We start from the raw sequence: 16,806 nt of genomic DNA on the forward strand, positions 1-16,806 counted from the left end.
AGCTTGGTATGGATTTTTCCCCCCAAAGAAATCCAGTAATCAAATTTTTAAACTGGGAAAAAAAATAACATCCTAAAACCACTGTTATGCTGGTTGAGCCCAAGCACTTAATCCAAGTAAATAATTAAAGTAGTGAAATTCATTTGGGGGTCCTTGGCTGTGTAGCACTGACTCAAGGAATCATCTGGAGAACTAAAAGCAACTGAAATTGCTCTTTAGCAATCTCTAATAATGAACAATCTTAAAATAATGTTCAGTCAAAATATTTACCTCTCAGCTTTAATGAATTAAAAGTTGCATAAGGAACTGAAATACTCATGTAAATACATTTGCCTTAAAATTGCTCAGAATGCAATAAAGACACTGACAGCTGACTGACTGAGAATTGGGGTCTAAAAAACGCAAAACTAGCTCAACAAAATGTGACCAGCGACAAAGAACAAAGTGAGAAACTGCAAAAAAGACACAAAGAAAACACAACAAATGAAAACAAATCCAAGCACGCATAACGGCTACAAAATACAAATATAATTTCATATCGTTTTCAATCATTCATATTCATATTATGACTATAAGATGATGCCGTTTGACCTCAGATAGATGCAAACATAAAGACGCATAAAAAACCCTACAAAATGACTCAAATGACATCACAAGTGCAGAATGACTGTACACGCAAAACAACTACATACAGAATCTTGGAAAACACACAACATGACTACAAATAGCTCCAAAACAAGACAAACAAACAAACAAACACAAACCCCAAGGATAACAACAACAACAACAACAACAACATTAATAATAATAATAACAATAATAATAATGACAATAATAATAATGACAATAATGATATTAAAACACAACTACCAAGAGACAAAAACCTTTAAAGAGACTCAAAATGTCCACAGTGACAACTACAATCAACTACAAAAACACAAAATGACCGCAAAGAGGCGCACACAATGAATATAAAGACAATTTAAAACAAGCAGAGTCTGACAGAGTGAGCCCCGCAATCCGTCCATTTGGGGTCTGTGTGTGTCGGTGGGAGGGGCTTTTATTTTACTGCTAAATAAAAAGTAACGGTGCCCGGCCGGCTGCCAGTCTGCGGTGTCGCGGGTGACATGTGGTTTAGGATGAGCCGCCGCGTGTGAGTGTAAGGACGTGACGGCTCCGCGTGTTTACCACACGGGTCTGCAGACGCACGCGGGAGCCGCAGCGTGTACCTGCAGGCTGTGTGAGCGTGTGTGAGCGGCTCGGAGGCAGATCCTCCACAGAACACGCCCTGGTAGAAAAGGTAGACACACACACTCACGGCGAGAGAGAGACACACAAACACACACACATTCACACAGAGCCTGATCACCGAGGAGCCGAGCTGCCTTACCTGTACACAACAGCCCCAATGCTCCCCTGCAGGCTGCCACCTCCAGCGGACTGTCACCAGATGAGAGCAGGGCGCGTTTACTTCCACACACTCTGGACTTATCGTATATTTACGCGCGGGGCTCGGAACACCTGGAGAGCCTGCGGGACTCGGCAGGAGGAGTAAAGCTGGGTGTTGTTGCAGCAGCGGAGCGTTCATCCACCGGCAGGGCTGAGTACCATGAACAGGAATACGCGGCGCTGGATTTTCCATTTTTTCCTGTGTCTCGGGATAGTGTATCTGAAAATCGGGTGAGTACTCAGGCGTGTTTGTTCTGTTGTTGATGTCTCAGATCAAATGGGAGAGTCTCCAGACACACACACACACACACACACACACACACACACACACACACACACACACACACACACACACACACATCGGGGTCTGCTGGGTGCTGGGGTCTTTTATGGTTTCAGTTTGTACATGTGTTGTTACAGAATCCCACGCACCTGGCCGCCCTGCATCCACTCACACGTGGTGTTCACAGAAAGAGCCGCAGAAGGGAAACGCCACATTTCTAACCTGTCACCTTCATCGCAGGGGGCTGTCGTCGGTGGTGGCGCTGGGAGCGAGCATCATCTGTAACAAGATCCCCGGCTTGGCCCCGCGTCAGAGGACTATCTGTCAGAGCCGACCCGATGCGATCATAGTGATCGGGGAAGGAGTTCAGATGGGAATCAATGAGTGTCAGTTTCAGTTCAGGCACGGCCGCTGGAACTGCTCGGCCCTGGGGGAGAGGACCGTGTTCGGGAAAGAACTCAGAGTGGGTATGTAGCTGTACACGCTGTACCTCAGTGACACGCTTAGTTTGGGAGTAGAGGCTGATTCAGGGGGGCTGTTGGCTTTATCTTTCAGTTGCATATAAGTAGACTAATACTCCTAAATCTAATGATACTGCCATTATAACACTACTGAATGTTGTATCTATATCTGAATAATGCACATATTCTAATTTCCTAAAGCACTTCTGTAAAAATAATTTATCTTTGCCTGCTTTAAAGGGTTCCATCTTTCTTGTCACCTGGTTCAGGTGGACTTTTAGTAGAAATAGTTTGTCAACAAAGACAAAATCATCACATTAATATTAAGATTTTCTACAGATATTGAAATGAATGTTTGTGTCTCTGAGCTCCACTTTTGTCTTCTCTTTCCCCTCTGTCGATCAAGACAGGTGGCTGCCTCTCGCTCAGCCACTTGGAAGTCTCTTTCTGTCAAAAGAGAGTTCTTCCTCCCAACTGTCACCAAGTGCTTCTCACAGGGCGATCAAGTTGGGGTTTTCTCTCTTTCTATTCATTCCCCCTCACCCCCCAATGCTGGAACCATCTGCCACCAGCATTGGGGGGAACCAGGCTCCCCCCAATGCCACCAGCATTGGGGGGAACCAGGCTCCCCCTCTGTGAGCCTGGTTCTGCTGGAGTTCTTCCCCTCACCCACCAAGTTCTTCCTCACAGGGAATTGCTTGAATGTTGGGGTTCTCTCTCCAGTATTGTAGAGACTTACCTGAAAATTTAAAGTGTCTGGAGACTGTTGCTGTTGTGAACTTGCACCAGAGTTTTTAGCATGATAATTAAACAACAAGTTTACATGTCTGTAAGCTTTGTTTTTTTGCGGTCAGCTTTAGCCAGGAGGTAGAGCAGGTCGTCTGCTGTTCAGAAGGTTGGTGGTTCGATGCCTGGCTCCTCCAATCTATGTGTTAAAGTATCCACAAGTTGCCCCTGATGTGTCCATCTGAGTGCGAATGTCATATGTAGAGTGCTCGAGTAGAAAGGCGCAATATAAGAACCAGTCCATTTACATAGTGAGAACCCTTTAAAACACATGTGAATATATGTCAACTAATAAAATAATTATTACACAATATTTTCTTTAGCTTGTGTGTTATCTTTAGTACATTTCCAGTATCATTCTAGCAGATACAGGGGAAATAAGCTGGACACTGATTGTTCAAAATTGCTTTTAATTCTCCAAAAACAGTTGGAGGAGACATTCCTCCGAGGTACTCGAACTCTGACACTTGGACAGATGTCTGTAAGTTTGAAGCCCAGGCTCACTGCATCTGCTCTCAGTGGGAAAATAAGCCCCTGATTTGATCCTGTGTGTGGAACAAAGCTGGAGGCGATGCTCGCTCCAGAGACAGCACTGCGGATAAATGAGTTTTTAACAGGCCGGTATTCTGCTGTCCTGTCCTTTAAGTTCAGCCTGTCATCTCAGACGGAGAGCTGAGGGTGTCGTTTTTCATGTTGTGTGTATTATAGCTCACGCTGAGCTTTGATTGCTGCGTTGTGCATGACATACTCGTTTGAATGAGTGCACCAACCCATTTTCTTTTACCACTTATTTAATGTGATGCATGCATTTGACAGCTGCAAGATACACATACCTACATGCTCTCTCCTTTTTTTTATCCACTGTCAGTGTGACTGCCTTCATGTATGTTCATAAAATACACCCCTCTCCCCCACCCACACCTCCCAAAGCTTCAAGTTCAGACAAGTACTTACTTCTAGGTTTACAAATTTACCTCCCGGTTCTGCAGCTTTGGCAAAAGACGCTGTATGTAGAATGATTTTTAGTTCAGTGCTTCAGGGCAGAGCAGCACTCTTTATCATCAGATTAAAGTCAGCAAGTAAAGATGAGTGCAGATCTTTTCAGAAAAGTACAACTGCAAAAGGCTGCTTGGGTCGGGCTGCCCAACACCTTGTCTATGTGAATCTATTGTTTTGTTTCAGTGAGCTGGAATGTTGATAACTGACAGAATACACCAATTTGGGATCATTGTTGGCAGCAGTGCAGGAGGGTACAGTAGTTTGGCATTAGATTCAAGCATCCTCCCCACCCACCAAGTTGGCTGCTTGATGTAGCGAGTGAGTACGGGCTTCTCCTTTCTTGGCCGGGAAAGCCATTGGACAGAAGAAAATATCTGTAGATCACAAATGTAAAGCCAGGATGTTGCTTTGTGTGATGTCCCATCTACTTTGAGATGGTCCTAGACTGATAGTGAGAATCAGGACATGGTGTGCATGTGCTCCAGCAAGGTTCATCAGCTGCACAGAAGTGTGTGTGTGCGTATAAAGACAAGCTGTGCAATGTCGGAAAAGTCTCTGTGGCAGTTTAATCTCTTAACATCCACTAGCTCAGTTGGGACAGGTCCAGGGGGACAAGTATGTGGTTAGGAAAATCAACCAAGTTAAACCTGGAGTAGAGTCAATGACAATGAATGTGCTGGCAAATGTCACTCAGGGCTTCAGTGGAAAGAAAACAAAACAGGAACCTTCAAATGAACATCAGAACAAGGCAGACAAGATCTACTCCGGCCTCAGTTTTATTTACATAAAACAAGTGACTAGGGTTAGAGGAACGAGGATCAGCTTTAAGTTACACTACATGTTAGGGTGAGGCACTGAAACTGGCTTGTTAGAGCTAGAATTAAGCATTAGAATTGCAGAAAGTTAAAGCAGAGGGAAAAGAGGTTACAGTTAGACAAGTGTTACAATATGACAGAAGCAAAAAACCCAGCTCCTGATGAGAGTTGGGTTGTTCTTCAACCACAAAACAATACCTTCCAAATAAAGTCTCATACATTCAGATGCATATAGTAATTTTCTTTTAAAAGGTATCCCATCTGCTTGTCCCATATAGGTCAAAATGTCTCTAAATAATACCCCTAACCTGGGACAGGTCACCTGGCAGAGGTTAAGAAGTTAGTAGTTGAATATGATGACTTTATTGGCCATTTCTGGATGCTTTCCCAAGTGCTCAGAAATTATCTCCGCCTTTAATTAAAAAACTGCAGCTGAAGAACTTGGATTTATGGAGTGGAAATCCATCCACGTAGGGAGGTTGTGCATGCCTCTCAGATTCCCCTCCGCAGGGTGGATCCTGGAGAGATGGCGGCTGGGACAAGGGCCAAAGCTGATGCCCGAGCATTTAATCTCTGATCTGCCTCTACTGTTTCATTATGTTCATCTGATCAGTGAAATAGTGTAATTACTCTCCTGCACTTACAGTAGTATCCCACCTGACCATACTTCATTACACGTTCAATACAACTTGCTTGAAAATACCTTCCTTTATTAAAGGTGTTCAATATTAGAGCTGTTAGAGTTACTCTTCCTGCTGAAGTTTATCTGCTTAAAGAGAACTTGATTAATGAAGGGGACTTGGCTCGGCTTGTGTATTTCATGATTTGGTTTGAGGCAACTATGAAAGGTATGTAAGGAGGCTTGACAGTGCCTGAAATAGTGAATCCTGTTGTCTGTGATAGTGATTAGAAATGTCTTTCCTCTTTATCACAGGCAGTAAGGAGGCTGCTTTCACCTACGCTATCATAGCCGCAGGGGTCGCCCATGCAGTCACAGCAGCCTGCACCCAGGGGAGCCTGAGTGGCTGCGGTTGTGACAAGGAGAAACAGGGTTTCTACAACCAGCAGGAGGGCTGGAAGTGGGGTGGCTGCTCTGCGGACATCCACTATGGACTGAGTTTCTCCAAGGTGTTTGTGGATGCACGGGAGATCAAGCAGAGCGCCAGGACACTCATGAATTTACACAACAATGAAGTGGGACGCAAGGTAGGTTTATACATCGTCATCACCTGACGGCAAGCATTCTGACAGAGCTTCATGCACGGTTGTAATAAAGCCATGCAAACGGTATATCACAATATGCAAGACAGTGTAGGCAAATCAGAAATTACATACACACTGCCTCACATGCTGTTAACGGGGTACAGCTTGGATATGACAGCAGTCTGCAGGCAATCTGATTTCAAACAGCCGAAATTTGCTCCCCTAATACCTCAGGCCAACTGATTTAAAGTTTAAAGTTTGTGTCACTCCCTGCATGGATCTCATGGGGTTCAGCTTTTAAGCGAAGCAACCTGAGATCAGTGTTGACTGCAGCACTGAAACCTGATTCAGCAGCATGCCTTGATTGTAATGTAACTAGTAACAGTTGTAATGTGGATTGCTCACCCTATAACTGATATCAGATCCAGCACTCTTTATAACCAACACATGTAATTAGGCAAACACTTCCATATCCGCACCTACAGGCAGTTCAGAGTTTGTAGTTCTTTGTTAAAAAGACACAAATCTGAAAATGCTAACATGGTGTTGTAGTGTGTACAGGGAAAACCTAACTTTGCCAGTTAAACAAGAAGAATAGCAAGAAGAAACAACAATGTGGGCTTTAGCTAGGGAAACTGTAAATGAGACTATTTTGACTTTTTTCTCTGATTAAACTGGAGAAAAAAATCAGACTGGTCCACTTATCTGAACGTGATGAAACTCAAGCAACAGTTAAAATAGCACACAGAGTTGTGGATGAGGTCAATGTTAGAATTTGTTATACCCACAGCAGCGAGAGCAGCAAGTTTTAGTTGTTTGAGTATACTTGAGTCAAAGATAGCACCCACTCAGTTTAATAATGATTGCTCAACAAGGCACATACCTGTCTTCTTTTTGCATGTTCTACATTCTTCCTGTGTCTTTTCCAATATCATGTCTATGGAGAAAGTGCTGTTTTGCCCACATTTTGATTTCTATTACCTTCATTTGTGTTACCTGGAAGCCGCACAGAGAGGCCTCCCAAAAACTCTGAAAGCAGTTTGACATCTGCTTAAAACTGAAATCTGTTGTGTTTTTAACAGTGTGTCCAAAACACCAGAATGTTCTCATGGAAACAATGTTTTTAATTATTATTTCTTTAATCTTTATTGGTTTTCTGTCATAAGCTTCAGTGAGCTCTACAAACACATTCATCTTAGAAATAAAATTAACTGTTTGGCATTAAAAATGGTGAACCTCATCCCCTTATTTACCCATATATTCATACAGTACTTTCCTTACATGCATACACAAATTTATCTGTCACACACATCTGCATCAAGGGTCATTTCTATCTTGCTTAAGGACACTTCAACATGCAAAGTGGAGGATAATAACACAACATTCCAATGAATGGACAACCTGCCCCGCAGCCACATAAATGTATATAGATATATTGACAAAAAATACATGCAGGTAGTTTGTATAGGTTGTATCAGAAAAAATTGGGTAGTAAAATGGTTCCTACTGTTCAGTCACTACTTTAGTCTTTGTTAAAATCTTAATGGCTCATATCAACATGAAGGTAAAAAACAGTTGATTTTTTACATAGAAATTTCATTATCAGGAGCTACTGAGGGCATTGTGTGGTCATTGCAAAACTAGTGCAAAAATCATTTAGAGAACACTAACTCATTAGGTAATAGTGTTTTTAAAGAAACAAATTAGGGTAAACCCAAGACGACCATAATATGGAAGAGCATTACCCTGATGCTGATATTGTTAGCAGCAGACAGCAGTAAGGAGCCAGATGACCGACCGATCAATAGAAAGGACTGTCCTGAAAACTGAACCACAAGAAAACAGTCCATTGAAAAAGCACTGGAAGGCATCGAAGGCGCATCCTGCTCCTACTATTAAAGTGGACATGAATGTCTGCATGCTTTAGCCTTAATTTACACCACAGTCTAACTCTAAAAACAATGTCACAGATTTAACACTGTCCATGAAGCTAGATTTAAAAAATGTTGTTGATGTTTAGAGCATGTGTAGTGCCATCTTGTCAAGTACGGACAATTCAATTCAATTTTCAATATTTATACAGCGCCAAATAACAACAACAGTCACCTCAAGGCGCTTTATATTGTAAGGTAGTACCTACAATAATACACACTGAGAAAACCCAACAATCATATGACCCCCTATGAGCAAGCACTTTGGCGACAGTGGGAAGGAAAAACTCCCTTTTAACAGGAAGAAACCTCCAGCAGAACCAGGCTGAGGGAGGGGCGGGGCCATCTGCTGCGACCGGTTGGGGAGAGAGAAGGAAGACGAAAGACATGCTGTGGAAGAGAGACAGAGATTAATAACAAGTATCTAGAAAACAAGAAAATGATGTCAGTAGGTTGGTTGGTTACTACTAATACTGCTACACCAGTTTATGTTAACTAACTAGTGACAGAAACAATTATTCATTGGAAAACAAGAACACTAAAATTAAAACACAGTTAACAAGGAAAGACTCACTTTCACTCTTTGTCTCTTAAAAGTGTAGGTAAGTAAGTAAGTGCTTCTTCACTGTTGGCTAGCTGCGCTGAAATGAGGGAACATCCTTCTGCTGGGCTTTGTTGAGCACTTTATAAATGAGGGCTGTGTGGGGGAGAGGTTAGTTTGAGTTAGGTGAAATTGACACTGTCTCCTTGGTCTTTGATTATTTCTTGTTGGGCCAGACGAATATAGAAAACCATAACGTCATGTCAGACCTGAAATCTGATTTTAAAAAAGAGGACTTTTTAAATGCCACTGAGCAGTCCTTACCTTTAAACATAACCTTAGTTTCTTCCTCCATCTCTGAGTGAAGTTATCTTGCACTGTATTCTTTTAGCTAACAGCTGTACTGTGGGACAACCTGGACACAACATTTTGTTGCTGATGTTTGTTGAGGTGATGGAAACGTATTTGATGTTAATGTTTCTCTCTTTATGCTCACTCCTATTCAGTAGCACTTGCTAGATGCTACACCATGAATTGTGTTCATCTGCACCAAAAGCACTGTTCTATAGCACCATAAATGATGAATAAATTAAATGTGCTTGGCTCTAATTGGTATGAAATAAAAACTTCCCTCAAATGTGTTAAGTCTAAAGTAATAAGCCTGTGTTGAGAAAGTTAAAATGTGGGGAATAAAAGCAAAAAATTGTCAGATAAATAAAGGCTTACGTAAAGTACAGCTACCTGAAAATTCCACTTATAATTGGTAATGTGTACGTCATACTTCCCACCTCTGAAACTCACAAAACAACTACACCCATTCTTGGGGTTCCCACCTGCTGAGTGCCTGTTTAAATTAAACTTATACTTAAAATTGTCTCCAGTACAGCGCTTATGAAATAAATTAGTAAATAAAAGTTATAGAGTAAGATAAATGTTTTTTGTTTAAGGCTGTGAGCATGCTTATTTCAATTTAATTCTATTTTACTGTATTGATTACACATTCAGATGACCCCCTATGACACTGCACTTGGAGACAGCGGGAAAGAAAAACCCCTTTTAACACAAAGAAACCCCCTGTAGAACTAGGCTAAGGGAGGGGAGCCTTCTGGTGTGTGGGGGGAGAAAGATAGGACAAAAGACACACTGTGGAAGAGAGCCAGATAACTAATGATTAAACACAATAGTTGCATAGAAGCACATTGAGAGTGTTTATACAGCTAAGCAACAGCAACTAAGGGATGGTTCAGGGTCTATCCCTAACTATAAGCTTTATTCAAAAGGAAAGTTTTAGCCTGATTTTAAAAGTAGAAAGGGTGCTTGTCTCCAAAATGCAAATTGAGAGCTGGTTTCACAGAAGTGGGGCCTGAAAGCTGAAGGCTCTGCCTCCCACTCTACTTAGGAAAACTCTAGAAACCACAATTTAACCAGCAATCTGGAACCAAGGAGCTCTATTGATACAATGGGTACTATGAGGGCTTTAAGATGGAATGATGATTCAAGACCTTTCATTTGAGGAGGGGGATTTTAAATTCAGTTTCGCTAGTGAACAGATCCCAATATTGGAGAAATATCAGTGTCAGTATTCTCACTGCAGCATGCTGTAAGCAGTCCTAAATATTTGTTTGTTGCACATGGAGGACATAGTCTGGTCAAAAATGACTCAGAGATTCCTCACAGTGTTACTGGAGCCCAGGGTAATGCCATCAGAATATGTATCTGGTTAGACAATATGTTTCTGAGATTTTTAATGCCAAGCCCAACAACTTCCGTTTATATTTAGATGCAAGAAATTAGAGGTCATCCAGGTGTTTTTGTTTTTAAGACATGTCTGTAGCTTAACTAGATGGTTAGATAAAGCTGGGCATCATCTGCATGGCAATGAAAAAGTATGCTATGATGTTCTAATAACACTGCCTAAGGGAAGCATGTATAATGTAAACTGAAGTCCTAGCACAGAACCTTGTGGAACTCCATAATTAAGTTAATGTATGAAGAAGAGTCCCCATTTACATGAAGAAATTGTAGTCTATTAGATAGACATTATTCAAACCACTGCATCACTGTACTTTTAATAACTATGTTTATGCTCTAATCTCTCTAATACAGTATTGTGGTCAGTGTTGAAGGCTAACAGGTCAAGCATAGAAATGAGTCCACTGTTTCTGTACTGTGATGAATTCTGAAACCTGACTGAAACTCTTCAAATAAGCCATTCCTCGGCAGATGATTTGTTAGCTACTCTTTCAAGAATTTTTGAACTCAATAAAAGATTGCAGATTAGTTTACTTCTAGCTAAGACAGCTGTTTAAAGTGATGGCTTTTTATGTAGTGGTTTAATTAAAGCCTGCACTGCCTGTCCATTAAGACACATAAAGACTGATCATGTTTAAGACTGAAGCATCAACTTCTTTGAACAGTAGGATCTAATAGACAGGTTGATGGTTTGGGGGATGTAATTATTTCAGTTGAAAATTTGAGCATTTCAAGTCTTTGGAAACTGATTGACCTTTGAAGTATTTCAAGGAACTGTAGTTCAACACTGGCCTTACTATTCAGCCTGAGAGGTTGCTGCTTGCTCTGGTATCTCAACTGTTGAACAGCCTGCATTCATTTTTTATATAAATACTGATGTTAATCGACTAATAATTTATTTGATGAGAAAACTACTGATCATTTTGAAGATTCACTGCAACTAAATCTAGTAAAGGTTTGGTGGTGTAGATTCCGGTTTTTAGAAAAGAAAAAAGAAAACGGGCACTTAAAGTTTTTCTTTGTTACTTTTTTTTGAAGACTTAAACACTGGATATAAAAACTCAAACAGTCTGAACTAACCAATAGTGAATATTTGGGACACTACAGCAGAACATTAAACTACTGATTGTGGGTCAAGTATGATAGTATTGTTTTCTACTTGTTTCTGTCCCATTTCCTCTTCACTGCTAGTTGTCTGGAAAGATGTGGTCGAGCAGCCACATTTTTAGTTAACCCCAGGAGCAAATCCAAGCTTCCAGATCTAAATCCCCAATGTTGCTGGTTAATAGAAAATATTTTGTAAGAGTTTATTTTTATATAAATATTTCTTTATTTATTTCCCATCTTTGTTTAAGATGTGTTTTCCCTTTACGTTAGTAATTGTGTATGTTACTGATTTCAGGAAATGACCCACTACAATAAATCAGCCAGAATAAATCCTACTGAATTTTGTTATGCCCTGACTTTACTTCTATGCCCACACATGGGTGGGCATTGAAATTTTGTTCAGATAAAATATATGCTCCTTTATTTCATATCTAACTTTTCTAAAACTGGTCATACGAACTCCCAGGTGTTTAGGAAATATTTGCATTTTCAACAAGCTAAAGTTTTATAATGACCACAACATTGTGCAAATGCATCATTATGGAGGATGCTCTTGAGATTTCTCTGGTGTAGTTGATTTTAGACCTGTGGTTGGACACATAGGCAAATTAAAAATGTATCAGGACCTATTTAACTTCAAACTTTTTTTTCTTGCAGTTTAATGGCATTTTGGTACTAGAATAGTATTAAAAGCTAATAGATGAAGAGATATGAAGAAAGTTAAATGTAGTCAACCAAAAGTAAAAAAGAAATCCTGCTCAGTCTTTTATGCAGTTCAACTGAATCAAATATTAGTTTCTGTTCAATGACATGCATCAGCTCATGTAACTGAACATGAGATGAGATTGTTTTAGGATGTGTATAGAATTGATGAAAACCTAATTTCTATGTATTAAAGACAGAAATAGCAATTCCTGCAGACCCTTACCTTACATGCATCAAATGAAAAATCTAAGCAAATCTTTGTCAAAATTTCTCTGTGTACACAGTTTTATTTTAGAGGAATGCATCTAAAATGTTGTTTGCAGAAGGCTGTGCGAAGTCTCTCGGGATGAAGCTTCATATTTTAGGCCTGACATCAGTCACAATGTGATACAGTGCGTGAATCTCTTAATATACACTTACTAAACTGATACCTCTGTAATTATTGTAGGAAAGCTTTCATGTTTAATTGGAGATAATGTCAGTCTGTGTGACTTGAGTGCCAACCTTCCAATTTCTTGAGAAGAATAAACAAGAGTGTAAAAGGTGCCACAGGAGGCTTACGGGGCTTCTGTTAGACAAACAATGGCATCTTCACTGGGATTTCACTTCACTGAACTCCATGAATTAAATGTTTGCCGGGTCTCGGGGGCATGACCACACTAAGCTGTATGCATCCAAGGCTTTTGACAATTACCCCACGAGACTCCAGAAAGTCTGAGGCCACATCAGAGTAGAATAATTAAAAAGCAGGGTGAGGCTTCTCTAATGCCAGCAAGGGTTCCCACTCAGTGAGGAGGAAGAAGGGTAAGTTGATGTCATTCAGCCAGAAGCACAGAGTCCCCTGGCTATAGTAACAAATACACTGAAAGGTTCCACTCCTAAACTGTAAGTGTGAGTTCAGGGACTGTGGATATCCGAAGATTGTCTTTTGAAGCTCATCCTGACTCGTAAAAATGGCACATGCATCGCTGGTAGCTATAGACTGACATACTGTAGCAGCTCTGAGATCCCTGGAATGCTTGTATTCATTTGGAATGCTAGAGAATGTTTGTCTCAACCTGTTGAAGCATTAGACTTTTTTTCCCCCCACCGACTCATTATGGAAATACAGCAACAAACACACTACTGAAATTGTATAAGATGACAAAAATTGTAATTATGCACACTTCTTTTATCAGGAGGCATGCATTAGTTATAAAACAACAATTTTTCAATGGCTTAAGTGTGAAAAGATTGCTTCATCTGAGCTTTTCCTCTATAGGTCCTGGAGAAGAGCATGCACCTAGAGTGCAAGTGTCATGGGGTTTCTGGATCCTGCACCACGAAGACATGTTGGACGACACTCCCCAAATTCCGTCAGCTGGGATACATGCTCAAAGACAAGTACAACCATGCTGTTCACGTGGAGCCTGTGCGCGCCAGGCGGAACAAGCGCCCCGCCTTCCTGAAGATCAAGAAACCACACTCCTACCGCAAGCCCAAGGACATGGAGCTAGTCTACATAGAGAGGTCTCCCAACTACTGCGAGGCTGACCCTCTGACCGGAAGCATGGGGACGCAGGGCCGTCTGTGTAACAAAACAGCTCAGCAGCCCAACAGCTGTGACCTGATGTGCTGTGGTCGGGGATACAACACACATCAGTACTCGCGTGTTTGGCAGTGCAACTGCAAGTTCCTGTGGTGCTGCTATGTCAAGTGCAACACGTGCAGTGAGAGGACAGAAGTGTATACCTGTAAATAGATGTATTTAATGGACATTCTTTTAGTGTGTGTTGTTCGTGGGTTTCAGTATCTGTGGAGAGACTGCCTTGCTGCCCTTGTGTTACAGCAATTACAGCTTTTTCATTCAACTTTGTTTATTATAATGATGCCAATGGACATCTGCCACGACACTGGACTCGAGCTATCAGCTTCAGAAATGTTCTTTTTGTGTTTTAAATTGATTGACATTTTGTGCTGCATGCTTAATGTTTTCACAGGCCGTACTGGTCTACTGGCATGACTCACCTTAAACAGTAGGCCTAACAGGTTTTTATTTTATTTTTTTTTCTTTTGTTAATCGACTAATAATTTATTTGATGAGAAAACTACTGATCATTTTGAAGATTCACTGCAACTAAATCTAGTAAAGGTTTGGTGGTGTAGATTACGGTTTTTAGAAAAGAAAAAAGAAAACGGGCACTTAAAGTTTTTCTTTGTTACTTTTTTTTGAAGACTTAAACACTGGATATAAAAACTCAAACAGTCTGAACTAACCAATAGTGAATATTTGGGACACTACAGCAGAACATTAAACTACTGATTGTGGGTCAAGTATGATAGTATTGTTTTCTACTTGTTTCTGTCCCATTTCCTCTTCACTTTGCTGCTAGTTGTCTGGAAAGATGTGGTCGAGCAGCCACATTTTTAGTTAACCCCAGGAGCAAATCCAAGCTTCCAGATCTAAATCCCCAATGTTGCTGGTTAATAGAAAATATTTTGTAAGAGTTTATTTTTATATAAATATTTCTTTATTTATTTCCCATCTTTGTTTAAGATGTGTTTTCCCTTTACGTTAGTAATTGTGTGTGTTACTGATTTCAGGAAATGACCCACTACAATTTAAATATAAGTCCTGCACACTTGCTAACACGTTTATTAAGTTACAACATTTTGGTCCGACTGACCTTCAAGAGGTACATTATATATCTGTATATTCACACACACACACGTGTGTGTATTCATATCCTTGTGGGGACATCTCATTGACATAATGCTTTCCCTAGCCGCTTACCCTAACTATCAAAAATAAATGCCTAACCCTAACCTTTATCCTAAACTTAACCATAACCTCACTGTAACCCTGACACTAAAACCACATTTTGAGTCTCAAAAATGCCTTCAAACCTCTGGGGACGGGCAATTGGTCCGCATAAGGGCTGTTGGTCCCCACAAGTATAGTAAACTTCCAATTTGTGGTTCCCACAAAGACATCTAAACAGGTACACACACACACACACACACACACTGCTGTGAAAAAGTATTTGTCCACTTTCAGAGTTTGTTTCGGATCAGTAAACAAATTTTAATCTTAGACAAAGAAAAATTATGATTTGATTTATTAAGGGTAAAAAAATTATCTGACCCTGTGTGAAAAAAGTCAGTGTTAATGATTCAACAATAAGAAAGAGACTGGGCAAGGCACGTCTCAGATTTGCCAAAAATGCCCTGATGATCTCCAAGACTTGGGTTAGGGTAGGGAAAATATCCTGTGGAATATTACTCTGTTTGAGCTCTGTTACATTTTGTGTAAAAAAAGAAATGTAGCATCATCCCAGCAGACAGACAGGGTGGTAGTAGTGTGATGGCCTGGAACTGTGAATTCTGCTCTCTACCAGAAAATCCTGAAGGATAATATCCGGCCATCAGTTCATGCCCTGAAGTGCCAGCACATTTGAGTTATGAAGCAGGACAATGACAAAGAGTGGGCCAAAATTCCTCCCCAGTAATGCAAAAGACTCACTGGCGGTTATCGCAAATGCTTGATTGCAGTTCTTACAGCCAAGGGTGGCACAACCAGTTATTAGGTTTAGGGGGCAATTACCTTGACACACAAGGCAAGGTAGGTTTAGATAACCTTTTCTTTCCCTCAGTAAATTAAAACATAATTTAAAAACTGTATTTATTTATTTCCTTGAGTCATCTTTGTCTAATATTGTTTAATGTATGAAACATGAATGTGACAAATATGCAGAAAACTAAGAAGTCAAGAAAGAGGCAAATACTTTTTTCACCCCACTGCATATAATAATCACTTAATGGTTGACACTTCCCATGCGTATATGCCATTATTCAGATAAAAAACCATTAGTCTGACATTTTTTAAAGCTAATCATAACACATATACAACTACTCTCCTCTACAGAAACAACCACACAGATGGAAATTATACAATGGCTAATCGTTGTTGAATGAGTTATCTTTAAATTGTTGTGGCATTTTTCCCTCGATGCACCTGTTAACCATTCAAATGTACAGAGGTTTTTTGAACTATGAAATCATTCACTGAAACACTGTATTAAAGATGTGCCTTTACCCTTGTTAGCACAATATAATTCTTTTACACTGAAATGTGTGTTCAGGAAAATGCTAATATTATCTTCAGGCTAGGTGTTCCATGAATGTTTCTTTTGTCTGTATTATTAAAAAAATACCATTACAGTTTCATCTTATCTGAACTTTACAAGCTTCTGTATTCCTTAATCAAGCAGGCCTAGATAAGGGTCGCTTATTCCCTGCCTGGTCGTTAGGGAAAAATGTGTACACTGCAACCAGTTGTGAATGGATGCTAGAGGTTGCTGGCAGTCGCTAAGGTGAATGTGATCAAAAAGACGTATACAGTGTTGCACTGAAAGCCTCCTCACCATTGCTTTGGTCACTAGCAGGTTGCTATGGTCACTAGTAGTCACATGGAAGACTGACTTGTCTTCAAACACTCGTCATTTATTCTACAAAAAGTGTGACACAGACCTTCAACTATTCACCTTAAAAGTAAAAGCTCTCGAAGTGTTGGTATTAGCATAACCTTTTCCACTTCTAGTTTTAGCTATACTTTCTCAATTGTTTAAAGTTTTGTAAGTGCTTGCAGACAAATCATGCAAACTGTGGGAGACCATGGCAGTCTACTAGTGACCAAAGCAATCACAAGGAGGTTTTTGGTGCAGCACTTTCTTTGCAACTGATTTCACATGGTGATAGCAAGCAACCTCAGGCAACCATTCACCACTCAGTTGGG

General features: G+C 40.4%; 1 protein-coding gene across 2 annotated transcripts; it reads left to right on the forward strand.

Moving 5' to 3' along the window:
- The first annotated feature begins 1,109 nt into the window (after positions 1-1,109).
- wnt7aa (wingless-type MMTV integration site family, member 7Aa) lies at positions 1,110-16,176 on the forward strand. Of its 2 annotated transcripts, none has more exons than XM_039612797.1 (4): positions 1,110-1,680; positions 1,870-2,199; positions 5,728-5,999; positions 13,294-16,176. In XM_039612797.1, the coding sequence occupies exons 2-4, from the start codon at positions 2,103-2,105 to the stop codon at positions 13,771-13,773; spliced, it is 849 nt and encodes a 282-aa protein (XP_039468731.1). In that variant the 5' UTR covers positions 1,110-1,680; positions 1,870-2,102; the 3' UTR covers positions 13,774-16,176. The 2 variants fall into 2 exon arrangements, with proteins under 2 accessions (XP_039468731.1, XP_031587246.1); XM_031731386.2 differs by having other exon boundaries at positions 1,973-2,199.
- Positions 16,177-16,806: the final 630 nt, after the last annotated feature.

This window comes from Oreochromis aureus, linkage group 5, assembly GCF_013358895.1.
Source record: "Oreochromis aureus strain Israel breed Guangdong linkage group 5, ZZ_aureus, whole genome shotgun sequence".
Lineage (NCBI taxonomy): Eukaryota > Metazoa > Chordata > Actinopteri > Cichliformes > Cichlidae > Oreochromis > Oreochromis aureus.